The 20,034-nt window shown below is 39.6% G+C and overlaps 1 protein-coding gene across 1 annotated transcript; it reads left to right on the forward strand.

Moving 5' to 3' along the window:
- The first annotated feature begins 11,087 nt into the window (after positions 1-11,087).
- On the forward strand, positions 11,088-19,509 carry LOC134291912 (cytochrome P450 9e2-like). The gene is made up of 2 exons (XM_062860319.1): positions 11,088-11,111; positions 18,943-19,509. The coding sequence occupies exons 1-2, from the start codon at positions 11,088-11,090 to the stop codon at positions 19,507-19,509; spliced, it is 591 nt and encodes a 196-aa protein (XP_062716303.1).
- Positions 19,510-20,034: the final 525 nt, after the last annotated feature.

A 20,034-nucleotide genomic window follows, 5' to 3' on the forward strand; every position in this document is an offset into this window, starting at 1 on the left:
ACTTATATTTTTTTAAAAGAATCATGTTAGGGTGATCCATGAAATTCAGTTTTCTTGCAATAACTTTTAATCCAGTTGTTTGTCGTAAAAACTTTGTTGCGAGCACTTTTAGTGCTATCAATGACGCATATTTTTTTTAAATAGCTCAATGTTCTATCACTCATAGTTAAAAAGATATTGGCTTTTTTCATCAAAAAATCACTTTTTTTGAAAAAGTCATATCTCAAAAAGGAGCAAATGGATTTTCAATCGCCGAAATGTATTGAAAAACCCGTACTCTGTTCTATTGATGGTGAAAAAGTTGTGAGTACCTTTTTTGTTTGAAGCTTTTTATTGAATTTTAAAAATACGGTTTTTACATAGAAAATCAGTTGTAACTCTTAAAATCGATGAGATGCAAAGTTGGCGTCTTCGACAATATTGTGAGTTTTTTTATGCTCTGAAAGTGCTCAGAACAAAGTATAGCGAAAAAATTAACGCATAAAATTGTATTGAATAAAAACGGATTTTCATATGGAAACGAAACAATTCAAGCAAATTTAACTCTTCTTTGCTAGATAGATCAAAGTAGCTTGATAAATGGTCATCAATTTCATTTTAGAACCAATGTTGATTTATACTGTCATCAGCATTAAGTCACAATGTTGGTAAGATATCGCGAATTATGTATCTTTGATAGGCTTTTATGTTAACATCAATATTTGCCAGTGATTTACATTTTCGCTATCCATGAATTAAAGAAATAAAATTAAAATTTAATTGACGGAAATCAGCTAAAAATCACTTTTTAAGTTAAGTCTATTGACGGAATGTAGAATATAAACAAGTTTAAACTTTTTCGACATGGTTACTTCGATCTATCTAACAAGAACGATTTGAATTTTCTTGAAATGTTTTGTTTTCCATATGAAAATCCGTTTTTATTCAATATAATTTTATGCGTTGATTTTTTTTTGCTATATTTTGTTCTAAGCACTTTTAGAGCATCTAAAAACTCACAATATTGTCGAAGACGCCAACCTTGCATCTCATCGATTTTAATAGTTACAACTTATTTTCTATGTAAAAAACCGTATTTTTAAAATTCAATTAAAAGCTTCAAACAAAAAAGGTACTCACAATTTTTTCACCATCAATAGAACAGAGTACGATCTTTTCAATGCAATTCGGCGATTGAAAATCCATTTCCTCCTTTTTGAGATATGACTTTTTGAAGAAAAAAGCCAATATCTTTTTAACTATGAGAGATAGAACATTGAGCTTTTTGGATAAAATATGCGTCATTGATAGCACTAAAAGTGCTCGGAACAAAGTTTTCACGAGAAACGAATGGATTAAATGTTATTGCAAGAAAACTGAATTTCATGGATCACCCTAACATGATTCTTTTAAAAAAATATAAGTTAGGATCCATAAGAGATAGAATAATGGTTTCTTCGGCAAACTTGCTCCAAACAAGATCTTTTACAACTTTGTAGAACATTTTGTAAACGTACATAAAACTATTAAAAAGCAGATGTTTGGATCAGCTAAACTAGAGGGACCACCCTAATTTCACAATAATGAGAAAAAAGGTCGAACAATATGAAGAAACTTTCCCAAAGACATCATGTATCAAAAACTTATGGTTTAGGCACAAACATTTTTGTCTCCGTAAATGCGGCTCTGGACCCATTGTGCAGTGCGAGTGCGGTGCAGTTTCGGTTGCTTCGGCTGCGTCCTGGAAGGTCAAGAAATACCTGGCTGATGGAATATCTAGGAAAGTCTTTGGAAGAACCGGTAGAGGTATTCTGGAGAAATCCATTGAGGAAGCCCTGGAGGAATCTCAGGAATTTTTGGAGAATGGGCACGACAAGCTCCTCAACAAATCCTATGAGAAATTACTGCAGGAATCCCTGAAAATTTCGTTTTGAATGAATTCCTGAAGGAATCACCGGAACTTGTGGAAATATTTCAGAGATAATGTCATGAATAATCCCAGCAAGAACTCCTGAAGGAATGCCACGAGAAATCTTTATAAAAATCCATAGAAAATGACATGAATATATTACAGTAAGAAGTTCTTTGGGAGTCCTAGGATGAATTGCTGGTAGTTGCCACAGTTGCAATTGCTTGAGGGATACCAGCTGGAATTTCTGGACCAAATCTATGAAGAGAATCTTGGAGGAATTTTCAGAACTTGACCTCGGAACTGGATTCCGCGAAATCTATAAACGATTCCAAAATGGTCCAGATGTAGTTTAGACATAGTTCGTTACTATGACTTTTTGTTTTGTGGAATGTCTTACAGATTAAAAAACCGTTCCGTTTCATTCGTCCTGATGACCATTCAGCCTAATGACCATACATATGGCCTTATAATCATTCGGCCTAACAACTGAGCCTCTTTCATACATCTTCTTAGAATATTAAGATTCTAACTAGGTATTAAAACAAACAAACAAATTGGTGTTTGTTTAGGAGTTACTTTTTTTTCTTTGTAATAAAGTTGTTCTCCATAACACCGTGGACTGACTGAAAATATGCGAATATACAGAATGGCGTATTCGCAAAGGAAGCTGGAACTGCAGCAGCAGTTGCTCTGGCAGTGCAGCTCATGCACTGCCAGTAGTGCATTGATCGGTATTTATCGTAAACGGCGAGAATTAAATTAATTCGAACAATTTTCTGCACAGTCAGCGATTTTCACTGCCATTCCACTGCACTGACTAGTACATATGTATGTAGTTGACTGTCGAGGTTGGCGGGAGGGGGCATGTGAGCGAGTTTCAATAAACGGACACTCGGTCTGCTGCGGGACGATTGAGGATGGTTTGTGTAAACAGTAGTGGAAGATGCAACAACGCGCCCCGGAGAGCTAGTTTTAGATTGGAAGTTTGTGGGATGGAAAACTGAACACGCATAACTAGTGTGCAGTGAATCTTGGTTGGGAGATGTGGGTGACCAACGACGGGGTGAGATGCTCGGTCGGATGCTTGTTGGGGATAAATAATAGTAAAATTTTATTGCGGTCATGAAGTAAATATGAAGTGTTCTCGGGAAGTTGTAGCATGTGGTGAAAACTGTTGCCGCAGATTGTCGGTTTTGAGAGGTTGTTTAGCATCGAGTGAAGATGATACAAATTGCTTATGGGCGGTCGAGCAGAATGCATAGTTCAAACGTTCCGTTGTTGCGATGCGGTGGATGTTTTTGTTTTAGCAATGTTTTCGTTGAACAATGAACATTTTTAAAACTTGGGAAAATTTCCGTCCTTTATCGACTGTTAATTGTCACACGAGCGGAGATTTGATTAAACTAAGGATAATATTGCTAAGCCAAAAAGCAAAATCGAGGATAATGCTCGCGAAGCTTAGAGTTAAAGTATTCCATCTTCACTATTCGACTATTCTTCTTCTTATTGCCGTAGCATCCCCATTGGAATAAAGCCTGCTTCTCAGCTTTGTGATCCATGAGCACTTCCATGATTCTTAACAGAAAGCTTCCTCTATCAAATACCATTTTACTTGTCTACACATATCGTGTGACGGACACGAAGATTCTCTATGCCCAAGGAAATCTACGAAATTTCTGTTAAAAATTTACGGCTGTGATCATTCAAGGGTTTTTAGCTGCAGATGTCATTCTTAGCTGAGTTGACATATTTGCTTGAAGACGTTTTCATCTATTGTGCTTGTGCAGCTTCTTTTCCGCTTTTCTTTCTATTCAATTTCTTCCATTTTCGTACACCAGAACCTCCATTTGGGTAACGAGTCGGGACTGTCTAAATCGTATTTTTACCAAAATGGATTTCAAGGTTGCATAGAAGTTTGAGAGAGGCAAGTGGATTGCCGATGCAAAGGGGGAGGTCAAGGCTTTCAGATGTAAAGAGGGGAGGGTCAGAGAGATTGCAAGGGAGTTTTTAGGGGAGGGGGGAGTCAGAGGCGTTTCCAGGCGTTTTAGGGCGTTTCAGGGCGTTTCAGGAGGTTTCAGAGGGCTTCTAGGGGGCTTCATATGCTTCACGGGAGTTTCAGAGCGTTTCAAGGCGTTCCAAAGTCTTTCAATGCGTTTCAGGGTGTTTCGGGAGGTTTTAGAGGGTTTTAGGGGGTTTCGGAGGCTTTCAGGTGCATTTAACATGGATTACATTTGTGTTTCAGAGGTGTTTCAAGGCAGTTCAGGGGGTTTCAGAGAGGTTTTATGGGGATTCACAAACTCTTAGGTGAGTTTCACGAAGGTTTTATGAGGGTTTCAATGCGATTCAAGGGCGATTCAGAGTGTTTCAATGCGTTTCAGAGCGTTTCATGGCCTTTCAGGAGGTTTAGAGGGGTCATATATGATAATAACATAGAAATGGCTGTATAAATTCACTCATTCGATAAAACAGAATACTGTCTTCGGCAAAATTGCTGCAAATTATGTCCTCTATTAGGAAAAAATTCATTGTCAACCTAGAATATCCTGAACACCATGCTATTTGGAAAAACGAAATAATTGACATACCAGTTGATCTGAAAGCTGATGTGGGTTACGTTTATATGTATTCATTTTACCTTCGACAAGAATATAAAAAGGTGTGTTGTATTCAGGAATGTTCTAGGTGTTCCAAACTGTCCTATAGTGAAGTCCTTCAAATCTACAAGAGTATTTTTTATGAATTTTCGCCACAAATAATAGCACTGCATAACCTACTGGGATCCGTGATGCTCTTGACATCTACAATGTCATTTAGAGACACTACAGGGATATTCCAGGCCAGCCAAACGGCCTTGAAGTTCAGAACTTCAGGTCTACACTCGTAACAAGAGTCATATCTGTTATACTGAGTAACGTTGCAGTAACCCGCAGTTAATGAAGTAATTTGCAGTCTTCTAGCTTATTACAAACCTTTGGGACATTCAGATTTGTCCAAACTGTTCTATAATAAAGTCCTTCAAATCTACAAGATCAACTTTCTGTGATACCGTCATAAATAAGAGTATTGCAAAATCTGCTGGGATCTGCGAAGCTCTGAAAATCTCAAATGTCATTAAGAGACACTACAGGGATATTCCAGATCAGCCAAACTACCTTGAAGTTCAGAGCTTCAGGTCTACACTCGTAACATCAGCCATATCTGACATACTGAGTAACGTTTCATAATCAATCGCGGTGACAGGACCAACCTGATGTCTGCTATATATTATTATGAACCTTTGGGACTCTGAGAGTCGTCCAAACTGTTCTGAAGTTCAACTCTTGATAGTAACAGTAGTTATTCTCATATTAAACTTAAAACTGTAATCTGTAACTGCTTTTTATAATGAAAGAAGTTACCGTTACACCCGCAGACTTTAGGATCTAAACTCAAGAACAGTTTGGATGACCTAGGATATCTCGAGTGATCTGATACTGTCTATTAAAATTTCAGAAGACTTACTGGACATGATAGATTACAAATCGTAGCTTTGTATAGTGAAAGTAGTTTCCGTTACATCCGTAGACTTTAGCATCTATAACAAAAGTTTAGATGACCTAGGATATCCCGGCTGATCTGATACTGTCTTTTGAATTTTCAGAAGACTCACTGGTTATGATAGATTCCAAATCGTAGCTTTGTATAGTGAAAGAAGTTACCGTTACACCCGTAGACTTTAGGATCTTAACTCAAGAATAGTTTGACTGACCTACGATATCCTTACAGGTCTGATACTGGCTATTGAATTTTCAGAAGACTCACAGACTTTGTATAATGAAAGAAGATACCGTTACATCCGTAGACTTCAGGATCTAAACTCAAGAACAGTTTGGATAACCAAGGATATCCCGACTGATCTGATACTGTCTATTAACCTTTCAGAAAACTTGCTGAACATGATTGATTACAAATCGTAGTTTTGTATAATGAAAGAAGTAACCGTTACACGCATAGACTTAAAGATCTAAACTCAAGAAAAGTTTGGATGGCCTAGGATATCCCGACTGATCTGATACTGTCTATTGATCTTTCAGAAGACTCACTGGACATGATAGATTACAAATTGTAGCTTTGTATAATGAAAGAAGTTACCGTTACACCCGTAGACGTTAGAATCTAACCTCAATAACAGTTTGGATGACCTAGGATATCCCGACTGTTTTGATACTTTCTATTGTACTCTCAGAAGACTTACTGCACGTGATAGATTACAAATCGTAGCTTTGTTCAATGCAAGAAGTTACCGTTACACCCATAGACTTTAACATAGACCCATAGACTTTAATTGACCTTTCAGAAGACTTACTGGACATGATAGATTACAAATCGTAGCTTTGTATAATGAAAGAAGTTACCGCTACAGCCGTAGACTTTAGCATCTTATCTCAAGAATAGTTTAGATGACCTAGGATATTCCAACAGGTCTGACACTCTCTATTGAATTTTCAGAAGACTTACTGTATATGATAGATTACAAATCGTAGCTTTGTATAATGAAAGAAGTTAACGTTCCACCCGTAGACTTTAGGATCTAAACTCTAGAACATTTTGGATGACCTTAGATATCCCGATTGATCTAATACTGTCTATTGATCTTTCATAAGACTTACTGGACATGATAGATAATAAATCGTAGATTTATATGCTGAAAGAAGTTACCGTTACATCCGTTGACTTTAAGATCTAAACTCAAGAAAAGTTTGAATGACCTAGGAAATCCCGACTGATCTGATGCTGTCTATTGAATTTTCAGAAAGCTTATTGGACATGAAAGATTACAAATCGTAGCTATGTGTACTGAAAAAAGTTACCGTTACACCCGTAACTCAAGAATGTTTTGGATTACCTAGGATATCCCAGGGCCCATATAGCCGAGGCGGTAAACGCACGGGTATTCAGCATGACCATGCTGAGGGTGACGGGTTCGATTCCCGGTCGGTCCAGGATCTTTTCGTAAAGGAAATTTCCTTGACTTCCTTCGGCATAGAGTATCTTCGTGCCTGCCACACGATATACACATGCAAAATGGTCATTGGCAGAGGAAGCTCTCAGTTAATAACTGTGGAAGTGCTCATAGAACACTAAGCTGAGAAGCAGGCTTTGTCCCAGTGAGGACGTTACGCCAAGAAGAGGAGGAGAGGAGGAGGATATCCCAACAGGTCTGATACTGTCTATTAACTTTTCAGAAGACTTACTGAACATGATAGATTACAAATACTCAAGAATAATTTGGATATCCAGAATAAATATACTGCATGATATTCTACTCTTTTTTTATGCTATTGAGCACCAAAATAACAGAAACAACAGAAAAGGTTCCAAAATAACGATTGAAAAAAATTCCCGTTTCAAAGGGTTAAGGTGCTTTCAGAGCATCGCAGGTGAATTTGACGGAGATTTCATAGAAGCATTTCAAAGCGTTTCAAGGCATTTCAGGGTTTTTTAAAGTGTTTCAAGGCGTTTTAGGAGGTATAAGGGGGATTCAGAGGCTGACAGGTGAATTTCACGGAGGTTTCATAAGGGGCTTCAGAGGAGTTTCAATGCGTTTCAGGGCCAGAAGGTGTCCGATGAATTGGAGGGGGCTTCAGAGGCTCGCAGGTGAATTTCACGGAAATTTCATAGAGGTTTAAGTGGCGTTTCAAAGCGTTTCATGCGTTTCAGGGCGTTTCAGGAGGTTTCATAGAGATTTTAGTGGTATTTCAAAGCGTTTTAAAGCGTTCCAAGGCCTTTCAGGGCGTTTCAATGCGTTTCAGGGCTAGAAGGTTTTCGATGAATTTAAGGGCGCTTAAGAGGCTCGCAGGTGAATTTCAAGAAGGTTTCATGAGGGTTTCAGAGGTGTTTCAAAGCGTTTCAATGCGTTTCAGGAGGTTTCACAGGGGATTTAGGGGGCCTTAGAGGATCTCATGTATATTTCACGGATGTTTCACATGGATTTCAGAGGCGTTTCAAAGCGTTTCAATGCGGTTCAGGGCGTTTTATGAGGTTTCACAGGGTTTTTACAGGGGACTATAGAGGCTCGCAGGTGAATTTCACGGAGGTTTTAAAGGAGTTTCAGAGGCGTTTCAAAGCGCTTCAAAGCGTTTAAAGGTGTTTCAAAGCGCTTCAAAGCGTTTAAAGGTGTTTCATAGTGTTCAATGCGTTTCAGGTTGTTTCAGGAGGTTCTTCTTCTTCTTCTTCTATGTGGCTCTACGTTCACACTGGAACTTGGCCTGCCTCGTTCTACTTCGTGTTCTTTGAGCATTTCCACAGTTATTAATTGAAGGGCTATCTTTGCCTGCCATTGCATTAATTTGTATACTGTGAGGCAAGGACAATGATACACTATGCCCAGGGAGTCGAGAAAATTTTCCCGACTGCAACGGGAATCGAACCCGCCGTCTCCGGATTGGCGATCCATACCCTAAACCACTAGACTAACTGGAGACCCCAAGAAGGTTCAAAGGGCCTTAAAGGGGCCTCAGTGGCTGGCAGGTGATTTCATGGAAGTTTCATGAATATTTCAGAGGCGTTTCAAAGCGTTTCAATGCGTTTCAGGGCGTTCTAAAACATTTCAGGAGATTTTCGGTGAGTTTGAGGAAGCTTAAGAGGCTCGCCGGTGAACTCCACGGAGGTTTCATGAGGGTTTCAGAGGCATTTCAATGTGTTTCAAGAGGTTTCACTGGGGTTTAAGGGGGCTTCAGGGGTTCTCAGGTGACTTTCAAGGATATTTCATAGCGGTTTTAGAAGCATTTCAAAGCGTTCCAAAGCGTTTCAAGGACTTTCAGGGAGTTTTAAAGCGTTTCAGGGCGTTCAAGGGGATATAAGGAGGCTTAAGGGGGCTTCAGAGGCTCGCAGATGAATTTTACGAAGGTTTCATGTGGGTTTCAGAGGCAATTCAAGGCCAGAAGGGTTCCGATGAATTTGAGGGGGCTGCAAAGGCTCGCAGGTGAATTTTAAAAGGGTTTCCTAGGGGTTTTAGTAGTGTTTCAAAGCGTTTCAAGGCGTTTGAGGGCGTTTAATTGAGTTTCTGGGCGTTTCAAGGCATTTTAAAAGGTTTCCGATAAATCTGGTGGGACTTAAGAGGCTCGCAGGTGAATTTCACAAAGAGATCATAGGAGTTTTAGTGACGTTTCAATGCGGCCCAAAGCGTTTCAAGGCGTTTTAAAGCGTTTCAAGGAGTTTCAGGGCATTTCTGGAGGTATAAGGGGGGCTTTATGGGGCTTCAGGGGCTCGCAGGTTAATTTCACGGAGCCACGGAGGTTTCATGCGGGTTTCATAGGAGTTTCAAAGCATTTTTGGGCCAGGAGGTTTCCAACGAATTTCGAGGAACTTCAGAGACAAGGTTTCATAGAGGTTTTAGTGGCGTTTCATAGCGTTACAAAGCGTTGCAAGGCGTTTCAGGGCGTTTTAATGCGTTTCAATGCGTTTCAGGGCATTTCAGAAGATTTTTGATGAATTTGAGGGGGCTTCAGAGGCTCGCAGGTGAATTTCACGGAGGTTTCATGGAGGTTTCACAGGCGTTTCAATGCGATTCAAGTCGTTTCAATGCATTTCAGGGCATTTCAGGAGGTTCCCGGTTAATTTGAGGGGGCTTAAAAGGCTCACATGTGAATTTCACGGAGGTTTTATGAGGGTTTCTGAGGCGTTTCAAAGCTTTTAAAGGTGTTTCAATGCGTTTCAGGATAAATTTTATTTATAATACTTAGCCTAAATTAAATGCGTTTCAGTATAAATTTCATTTATAATACTCCAGAGAGTCACTGGTTTAGCTTGTAGATCCGATGACCTTGACTCCATAGACTTCTCGAATACTTCTAAACAATCATAGAACCCACCACTTGATAGAACACAGATGCCTGAGGCTGTGGGAGAATAAACATCATTCTTAATTCTTTTGGATACACTTAGTAACCCTCGTAGATTCGATGACCTATCCTCAAGGAAGTTTTTGGAGATCCCCAAGCTGACGACAAACTCATCACTTGACAACACATAGTAACATGAGGCTGTGTAAGCATGAATTTCATTCATAATACTCTAATTGATCACTGATTACGCTTTTAGATCAGATGGCCCTAACTCCAGGGAGTTCTCGGGTACTTCTATACAATCATAGAACTCACCACTTGATAGAACATAGATGCCTGAGGCTGTGTAAGTACAAACCTCATTCTAAATGCTCTTATATACAACTAGTAGCCCTGGTAGATTCGATCACCTATACTCAAGAGAGTTCTTGGAGACCCTTAAATATTCTTTGAACTGAAAACTTGATAGATATAGTTACCTAAGGTTGTGTGAGTATGAACCTTAGTCGTAAATCTTTTAAAGACAACCAAATACGTTAGTAGATGCGATGATCTCAAGGAAGTTCTTGGAGATCCTAAAACTGACAACGAACTCACCACTTGCCAGAACATAGTTGAATGAATTTATGCAAGCATATATTTCATTCACAAAGCTTTAATAGATCACTGATTACGCTTGTAGATCAGATGGCCTTAACTCCAGGGGGTTCTTGAATACTCCTATAGAACCATAGAACCCACCACCTAATAGAACATAGATGCCTGGGGCTGTGGCTCATTCTAAATGCTCTTAGATACAACTAGTAGCCCTCGTAGACTCGATCACCTCTACTCAAGGGAGTTCTTGGAAACCCTTCAAGATTCTTCGAACTAAAAACTTGATAAATCATAGTTACCTGAGGTTGTGGGATTATTAACCTTAGTCCTTAATCTTTTGGAGACAACCAAACATGATAGTAGATCTGATGACCTATATTCAAGGAAGTTTTTTGGAGATCTTCAAACTGACAATAAATTCACCACTTTTTTATCTAGTTCATTTATTTGAGGCTCAATCGCATATAACGCTTTACGGAGCACATAATCAAATTCCATTTAGGTAACCTTACCTAAACGGAGGGTCCTAAATGGATCCTACCTAAATGGAGGTTTCAGTGTGTCTACATTCCCGTGAAGTCGGCAGTATTATCAGTCCCATGGTTCTTGCATGCAAATCTCGTAACCGTGCGGTGCATTATTCGTCTGTCTCAGTCGTCAGCATCATCAGTAGGTACGTATCCAGGAAAATAATGTTCTGCCCATTGAAAAAAAAAAAGGGAAGAAAGCATAAACACGTCCCTTCGACGACATCGAAATGAATTGAAAACGGAATGGAAACGAACGACGACAGCACGGTGAGTAGTGAAGGAATCCAGCTGCTGACAGCAAGTTATGCAAGTTGATTTACTACAGCCAGGTCCTCTCCAATCCTTGCTGTCATCCTCTTCGTTAGACTTGTGTTTGCTTGATCCAAATGGCACGTGGCTGCAGTGACGTCTGGAGATACAGCAGACGACAATAGAGGAACTGAATTTATTCGACAAATTTGTGGAAGCTGTACAATGAGGACAGTTGAGCTACACAAAGTGTGCAATTTTTTTTCCTATGTCTATGTCAGCTGAGATTCTCAACAAGTTGCGAACAGTTTTCCGAATAACACCCAGTCCAGAGGGTGAAAAATAAGAGAAACAGCAAGAAAATACCAAGGAAAGGCGTTTTCCTAGAATAACTACCAGTCGTTATTGTTGTTGTTGTTCTTGTTGTTGTGCACCCACCATGGCACTGCATTGTTCAAGGTGAATGAAGGCAATGAAGGGCAGAATCCTTAAAAAGGACCAGACGGATCTTGTCGGGTCAACCCACATTCACGACGCACGGTAGGAGGGCCGTTATGATGTAGGACTTCGCGCGTTTCTCCTCAACCGGGCAACGTGCAGGATTATTGAATGTTCATTCTCAGACACTTGTTGAAGTGGGTGCAACACTGTTGCAGCCGAGAGGAAGCGTATTATTGGCTGGGTGTTTTATGTAGCTTTAGGTGAATTTTAAGAGAAATGAAAAAAATAATTACTTTGGTAGTGATAAAATGCTGTTCTCATAGACACAATGCATAAACATACTCATTAGGGTTGGCCCACACTCATATGAAAAACAAAAATTTCGAAAAATGCCAGTCTTACCTCCTAAATTTGTTGTTTTGGACTCCCATAAGCTACGTTCAAAATTTGAGCAAAATCGGTTGAGCTTAGAGTGTCCATTTCCCGGCCAATTTTCGTGTCCCGGGATTCGGGACAAAATACTTAGCCAGTCCCGGGAAATCCCGGGATCCCGGGATTTTTTAAAATTTCAATAAAACCCAGAAAATTGATTTGTCTAGCTTTTGTGCAGTTGAAATATTCATTTTTTAAGTTATGGTTATTTCTGTATCCATCACAAGAAGTATTATAAAATGTCTATACAATGTACTGCACTACTACTTGATGTACAAATGTCAATAACGAAATACATATAAAAGTATCAACGTTATGTTCGCCAAGAACAGTCTGTTTTCAACTGTTTAGTAGTTAATTTATTGCAAGCAATTTTCTACCGATATCTAATAGTTTAAGAGAAATCATTATCATAATCTGTATTATATCGCTACGGAAGATGTTTGTATTGTTGATATGTATCGTACAAATCGCACTTCAATATAACTTTAGAGTACCTTTTGAACTCTTAGTTTCCGAATATTTCAATACAAAAGGTTGGACTCTTTTTGCAATTGCGGTTTTCCATAATTTTAAAACTTTTGTACTTGTCATTGAGATTCATTAATTCTCTTCTGAAAAATTCAAATTATTTACATAATATAGTAAAAGTTTGGTCTCAGATTTCCAAAATGACAATGTAATATGGTATGTGGGCTATGTCCAGTTTGTTCTTGCTGCTACTGAATAAACCAATAAATAGAAAAAGATTAATGAAATGCATAACATTATACCAAGTTTATCATTAATGATTGATTTTTTTTTTTTCAAGTATGACCTAGTGTCCAAAGCCCGATGATGGTGTGTGAGAAAACCGCTCATATTTCGATAGTGAAAATGGCCAGATAAAGTTTTTGCCTTGATATTTGGCAGTTTTATCTACAAATTGTCTTCATCCCGGGATTCCCGAGATTGTCGGGATTTCTGAAATGATATCCCGGGACTCGGGAAATCCCGAAATCACTCAAATCCCGGGAATTCTTGTCCCGGGATGTCCCGGGAAGGACACTCTAGTTGAGCTTAAGGGAGTGCTCAAAACGCTTAAAGTTTGTATGGGAAAACTTGGCTAAATGTATGCAGAAATTTTAAGTTTTCGAATTTTGCCGCTAAGTGGTGCTGTAAGCGTTCAATAAATAAATCCTTTTGTATTATTGTAGGTGACTATAAGCCAAAAAACTTTGTCGAAGACCGCGAAGTGATCCGACGGCTGTGGAAAAAGTTATACCCTAGGCAAATGACGCGAAATCGGAGAAATTTTAGCAAATAACCTTAAAATTTCGTCAGTTTTGTGCTTTTAAACATAAATTAGCTGCGTGAAAGTACAGTGTAAAGTTATTTACGGTTCAAAATGTGGCAAAATAAAAATTGTATGCATTTTACATCTACTTATTTTCAGATTTTTCATCATATTTGTTATTTTCTGTAAATTTATGATTATGCCACACAAAATCCAACTGAATTATTCATTTAGCGTTCAAACTTGAGGTTTTCTTCAACGATACGGCCAAACATATGGTGTCGGGAACACCGCCAGAAATGCCTTTGGGGATTCTATCAGAATTATGTTCAATGACTACTATGTGTTTCCGCAAACACTTCTCAAGGAATTCCTCCAGGTATAATATCAGAATTTTTTTCTTGAAAATTTTCCAGGAATTTATCTGACAATTTCTCAAAAACAAAATTCTTGGAATTTGTCAATAGGCTTCCCCAGAAATGACTGCAAAACAATTTTTTTAAAGATGCAATTCCAGAAGATTTTTTTTCACAAGGATTCGGATACCGTTTGGGGTTTATGCACCTTTTCTATGCTCTTAAAATTAAGGAAAGCTGAGGGAGAATCAGTATTATGCATACGAAAATGCAATAATGATGGTAACTATTTATGACAGGGACAAGAGGACAGGGATAGGGACAAAGCAAAGGCAGGTTTCAGGGGCGTTTAAGGGTGTTTTTTTTATCTGAGATTTTTAGCCCTAAGCTAGTTCATCTCGGGACCCATGCTTTACTTCCCTTCCGAAGGAAGAACTCACATTTTGCGAGTTTTGTCGGGAGTTGGATTCGATCCCAGGTCCTCGGCGTGATAGTCAAGTGTTCTAACCATCATACCAGGTCCAGGGTGTTCCAAGGGGTACCAAGAGAGCTCAGAAGCGTTTAAGGGGTCTCAGGGGACACCAGGGGAGCATCAGCGGTTCTCAGGGGCGTTTTATTGGGTTTCAGGGGTATTTCAGGTGGTATCAGGGTGTACCAGGAGGTCTTCCGGGCGTTGAGGAGGGTCGCAAGGGTGTCTCAGGGGTCCCAAGCGGTTCCAAGTGATCTTAGGGGAACTTTAGGGGATCCAAGGAGGTTTCAGGTGATACCTTGAGCTCTCCGGAGTACTTTAGAGGGCTTCCAGGAGGTCTTTCGAATTATGATGCAGATGGTCTCAAAGGGGTCTCAAATCCGTTTAAGAAGGTCCTAGGGGCGTTTCAGGGGATCCGAAGGGGTTTTACTGGAGATTCAGAGGGTATCAAGGGCATTCCTGGGGCTTCCAGGGACCTGGAGTTTCAGTCAGTGGCTCCGAGCTAGGATGTTCGAAAAACTGCGATAAGGTAACTCGGAAACCGGACGTTAGAGAATGTAGTGACATTGATTTTCAGGGAAGGTTTCAGGGGAGTTTTCGGAGGTTTTGGAGACGTTACAGGTGCGTTTTTGATGGCTTCGAAGGGTCTTGTATGAAGTCCAAGGGAGTTAAGACGAATTTCAGGGAGTTACAGAGAATTTTTACCGGATTTCAGAGGCATTACTCCGGAGTAATCGAGGGTGTCAGAGGATCTCAGGTCCTTTACATTGGATCCGGGCATTTTGAAGGAATTTTAAGAAAATTCAAAGTATTTTCGGCGAGTTTCAGATGCGTTACGGAGGCATTTATCGGAGGGTCTCAGGTGCGTTACAAGAGGTACGAGGGGGTTTCGTAGGCATTTCATTAATTTTCAGAGGCGAATCGGCTCAGCTGCGTTACATGAGGTCCGAGGAGGTCATATGGGGATTTCGGAGGCATTTCAGGAAGTTTAAGACGATTTTCAGCTTTGTTACATGGTATCCGAGGGAATTTTACGGGAATTTCAGGAAGTTTTAAAGCATTTTTGGCAGTTTTCAGAGGGTTTAAGGGTTTTGGATGCTTTTCAAGAAGTTCCAGAGGATTTTCGGCGGATTTTAGAAGCATTACGCAGGAGTAATCGAAGGTTTCAAAGGAATTTCAAAAAGCTCCAGAGCATTTCGGCGGGTTTCAAATGCGTATCGGAGGCGTCTTCTGGGGTTTCGGAGGGTCTCCAGTACGTTACTCGGGACCCGCGTGTGGGGAGGTAGGGTTTTAGGGGGATTTCAGAGGCACTTCAGGAAATTTAAAGGCATTTTCGGGGGTTTTCAGAGGCGTTACGCAGGCGTATTCGGGGGTTTCGGAGGTTCTCAGGTGCGATATATGTGGTTCGTAGGGGTATTTCGGATGCTTTTTAGAAAGTTTCGGAGGATTTTCAGCCACCCCTTCGCGAAAACACTTGAAATCCCTCGAAATCCCTTCTAGTAGTTCTCAAGTGCGTCACAAGGGGTTATCTATTCTTTGGCATTTTGAAGAAATATCTTCATGAATATCTGTAGAGGGTTTTCCAGGTATTTTTACAAACATTTCTTCAAAAATTTAATTTATGTTTCAGAAATTTCTTCAGTGTTTATCTTAAGAACTCCTCCAAGATTCTATTGGAATTTTTGATAACGTACTAACAGCCGCGTGCAGCATAGTTGTCCCATGTTCATAGAGATTCCCATAGAACATGGGACAACTATGCTGCTCACGGCAGCTAACCCCTTCCGAAATTCTATAACAAATTCTTTTAAGAATTTCTCCTCAAATATCTCCAGAAGCTCTTTCAAGGATTCCTTCAGAATTTTATTGAGGGATTTCTTCAAGGAGCATCACCACAAGCACCTTCATTTGCCATTTCTGCATACATTTTTAAGAGATTCCTTCTGAAATTCCTATACAGATTTCGCCTCCAGTCTCAAGCACTTCCAATGTTCCTCCACAAGCTTCTCATGATTTTTTTCGTCTAGGAATTGAGGACGTATCTGCAGAAGTTACTTTTGATATTCTCTCAGACATTCATCCCCGTTTTCTTAGATAAGGGAACGTCCATAAATTACGTCACGCTTTTAGGGGGAGGGGGGTTCAGTGAAGTGTGACAACTCATACAAAAATTTCAGAGGCCTCATACAAAAAGTGTGACATAGAGGGGAGGGGGGTTGAAAATGGGCAATTTTTGCGTGACGTAATTTATGGACGCTCCCTTACATGAGAAATTGCTACAGGTATTTTCGTCCAGAAACCCCTCAAGAGAAATTTAACGAATTTCTTCTAGAAGTCTCCAAAGCTATCTCCAGGAATTTAAAAAAAATATACATTCGGACATTCATTCAGGGATTTCTTTAAAAATTCCGTCAGGGGTGCTTTCAAGAATTCTTCCAGTAATGTTCTGTGTAATTTCTGGAAGAACATCTAAAAAAAATCCGTGGAGGAATATCTGAAACATTTGCTGCAGAAATCTAAATAGAAATCCCCTTAAGTATTTGTAACGGAACCGCAACAAAATGCTTGTAAGACTTTCTGCAGGAATCGCGGATAGTATTTCTACAGGAATTCTGAAGGATTAACTCAAGGAATTCTTGGAGAAATCCTTGAAAGAAATTTTCGTAGGAATCACTGAAGGATTTCTGAAGATTTTTTTTGAATGAATTTCAGAAAATTCAGAAAAAGGAATCCGAATAAGAATTTCCGAGAGAATTCCTGAAGGATCCGTTGAAGAGATCTCTAGTAGAAGCCATGTAGAAAATATTCTTCGATGAAACGCTAGAGAAATATTCGAAGGAATCCTAGGAGGAATTTCTAATGAATTTACTGGAGAACCTCCTCTTGGTGAAATTTCTGGAAAAAAATGTTGAAGATTTTTTTTTTTTTGAAAATTTCTGTTTAAATTTTTTAGTAATATTCTTGGAAGATGACAGCATTCCAGAAGCCATCTTTGGACGTGTTTCTAGAGGAATTAATGCAGGAAAAATGACTGAATCACTAAAAGTAATAATGCAAGAATCTTCTCAGAAATGTTTGTAGTATTTTCTTGATGAATCCCTGTAGACATTTCCAGACACATTTCCGGGGCAGTGTTCAATAAAATCCCTTTTTACAGAACAAATATTTGGTGGATGTTTGAAGAAATACCTGTACGAAGTTCTGAAGGAACTATTGGAAGAATTTATGAAATTGAAACTATGAAACAAATTCTGAAAGAATCGCTATAGAAAACCCTGGAAAAAATTCGGAATATTTTTTCAAAAGAATTCCTAAAAGTATTTTTAAAGTAATAACCGGCGAAGTTTTTTTTATCTGTATACACGAGATTTTTAGCCCTAGGCTAGTTCATCTCGGGACCCACGCTTTACTTCCCTTCCGAAGGAAGACCTCACATTTAGCGAGTTTGTCGGGAGTGGGATTCGATGCCAGGTCCTCGGCGTGATGGTCAAGTATTCTAACCATCGCACCAGGTCCGCTCCGCACCGACGAAATTGCTGAAGAAAACATCAAAAGAATTCTTTGAGAAATTACTGGAGAAATTCTTAAGGGAATATCTGAAGAAAGTTCTGTTAAAATTTCTTGAAGAACCCCTGAAAGGATATCTGAAGAAACCCCATTAGGAGTTTCCAGAAATCCCTAGAGGAATTTAGTAATACCCGGAGAAACTCCTCGGCAAACGCATGCTGAAATATCTGGAAAGGTTTATTAAGGAATTTTTAAGAAAAAATCTTGGAGAAAGCTTCGGATAATATTCATGGAGATTTATTTACTGTATCCTGTGCAATCTGTGGACGTCTTTCTAGAGGACCTCATGCAGAAAAAGCCGTAGAAACGTTCATACAAGCTTTCCTAAAAAATCCTGGAAAAACTATATATATAAAAAAAGTTCTAAAAAAATTATATAGAAAGTCATAGGAAATGTTTTAAATATATTTCTTAAATGATCTATAGTGAAATTCATAGTAGACTTTGTGGTGAAATACGTTGAAGAATATCTGAAGAAAATTCCGAAGATATCTTTGAAGGAATTACTGCCTGAATTACTGCAAGTAATAGTAAAAGAATATTCTTGTATTTTCTTCGTGAAGCCCTGTAGACATTCCTAGTCATAGAGCAATTCATGAACAAATCTCTGGTGGACTTTCACGAATTTCTGATGGAATCACTGGAAGAATTTATGAAAGAACCTTTGAAAAAAAAAAATCTGACGGAACCCCAGTTGAAAGCCTTAAAACAATCCCTGGAGAAATTTCCGAGGAATTCCGAGTTTCTGGAAAAAAAAACCTTGGTAGATTTTTAAACCGAATTCCTTGAATGATTCCTGAAGAAATCCATGTAGCAACTTTGGAAGGAATCCGTAAAACCATTCTTAATCCTTAATCCTTGGACATCTTCTTCTTCTTCTTCTGTATGGCTCTACGTTCCCGCTGGAACTTGGCCTGCCTCTCACCAACTTAGTGTTCTTTGAGCACTTCCACAATTATTAATTGGAGGGCTTTCTTTGCCAGCCATTGCATGAATTAGTAATATTGTGAGGCAAGCACAATGATACACTATGCCCAGGGAGTCGAGAAAACTTTCCCGACCGGAACGGGAATCGAACCCGCCGTCTCCGGATTGGCGATCCATAGCCTTAACCACTAGGCAAACTGGAGACCCCAACCTTGGACATATTTGGGGAATTTCTAAATGATTTCCAAGAAGAATCCTTGGACCCATCTCAACAGATATTTCTAAAGAAATCCCTAGAAGAATTTCTGAAAGAAATCTGAACTTTTCATTTTTGGAAGGAATTACTGAAAGCGATTCTTAAGGAATCTGTGGATAATTCAGTTGCTGATATTGGCTCGACGCGGGAGACTGGAAGATGACAAGGATGTAACGGAAGAATCGTATGCAGCTGCTGAGGACCACTACAATGCTGAGACTGGTACTGGGAGTAGAACTTGGAGTGACGACGAGTTGACAGCTCAGGACGTGATATTCTTCGCAGCAGGTTTTGATACCACATCGACGCTTCTCAGCTTTACACTGATGGAACTTGCCCTGCACCCGGAGATTCAGGAGCGGTTATTCGAGGAAATCAATACGTTAGATCGTCCTTACTCAGAAATTACTTACGAACAAATTCAAAGCCTTGAATACCTGGATGCAGTGATATCGGAATCACTGAGGAAGTGGCCTCCTCTGCCCGCAACGGATCGGAAATGCACGAAAGACTACACCATGACCAATCCAGATGACGGCAGTCCCATGTTTTCCATAGAGCAAAACTACTCAGTGTGGGTTCCAATCTATTGCTTTCACCATGAACATCACACTCATCGCGAATCTGCTGGGAAGTTCATCTGCTCAGTGGAAATCATGTTCTCTCGTGACTCTGTGGATGTTCGCTGTTGATGCAGCGCATTGGTACGCTCTCGGGACTCCCACAATCGTGGATGTAACAGAGCGTTACAGTTCGATCGTTTGAGTTCTTGCTCCTTCTGTGCTGTATATTGCTTGGAAGTCCCACCCAAGGATCGATATATTCGCCTCACTCCATTCATATTCACTCCTCTTTGCTGAAGCGAATCGAGAAAGATGCAGCAAACGGATCGTCGTGATCAAATACGCAACCCCATCACCAGTGGGAAGCGATGAGCTAGCTGCTTGACATGAATATTCGTTGCCATTCGTCGCAGTTTGGATCGCAAGCGAATGAATGAATGGCGAATGGTGAAGAATGCTGGTGAGCGATCGAAGCGGCTATTATCATAAGTAGAAGAGAATTTCTGCATGTAATGCATACATTTTTACTGTATTGTTGTTGAAATGCTAGATTAGCAAAGAAAATAATTCGAAAACATCAAAAATTCGTATGCACAATATCAATCGCATCACTCACGAATCGCATTCGCTTGCGATGCGAATGTTGACGAATGA

Source organism: Aedes albopictus, chromosome 1, assembly GCF_035046485.1.
Source record: "Aedes albopictus strain Foshan chromosome 1, AalbF5, whole genome shotgun sequence".
In the NCBI taxonomy this organism is placed as follows: Eukaryota; Metazoa; Arthropoda; class Insecta; order Diptera; family Culicidae; genus Aedes; species Aedes albopictus.

Bases quoted from the DNA above. Each gene is read 5' to 3' on its own strand.
- LOC134291912 (XM_062860319.1), top strand. From the start codon at position 11,088: ATGGAAACGAACGACGACAGCACG. The intron at 11,112-18,942 runs GTGAGTAGTGAA...TGGATAATTCAG, and splicing joins AAACGAACGACGACAGCACG to TTGCTGATATTGGCTCGACG.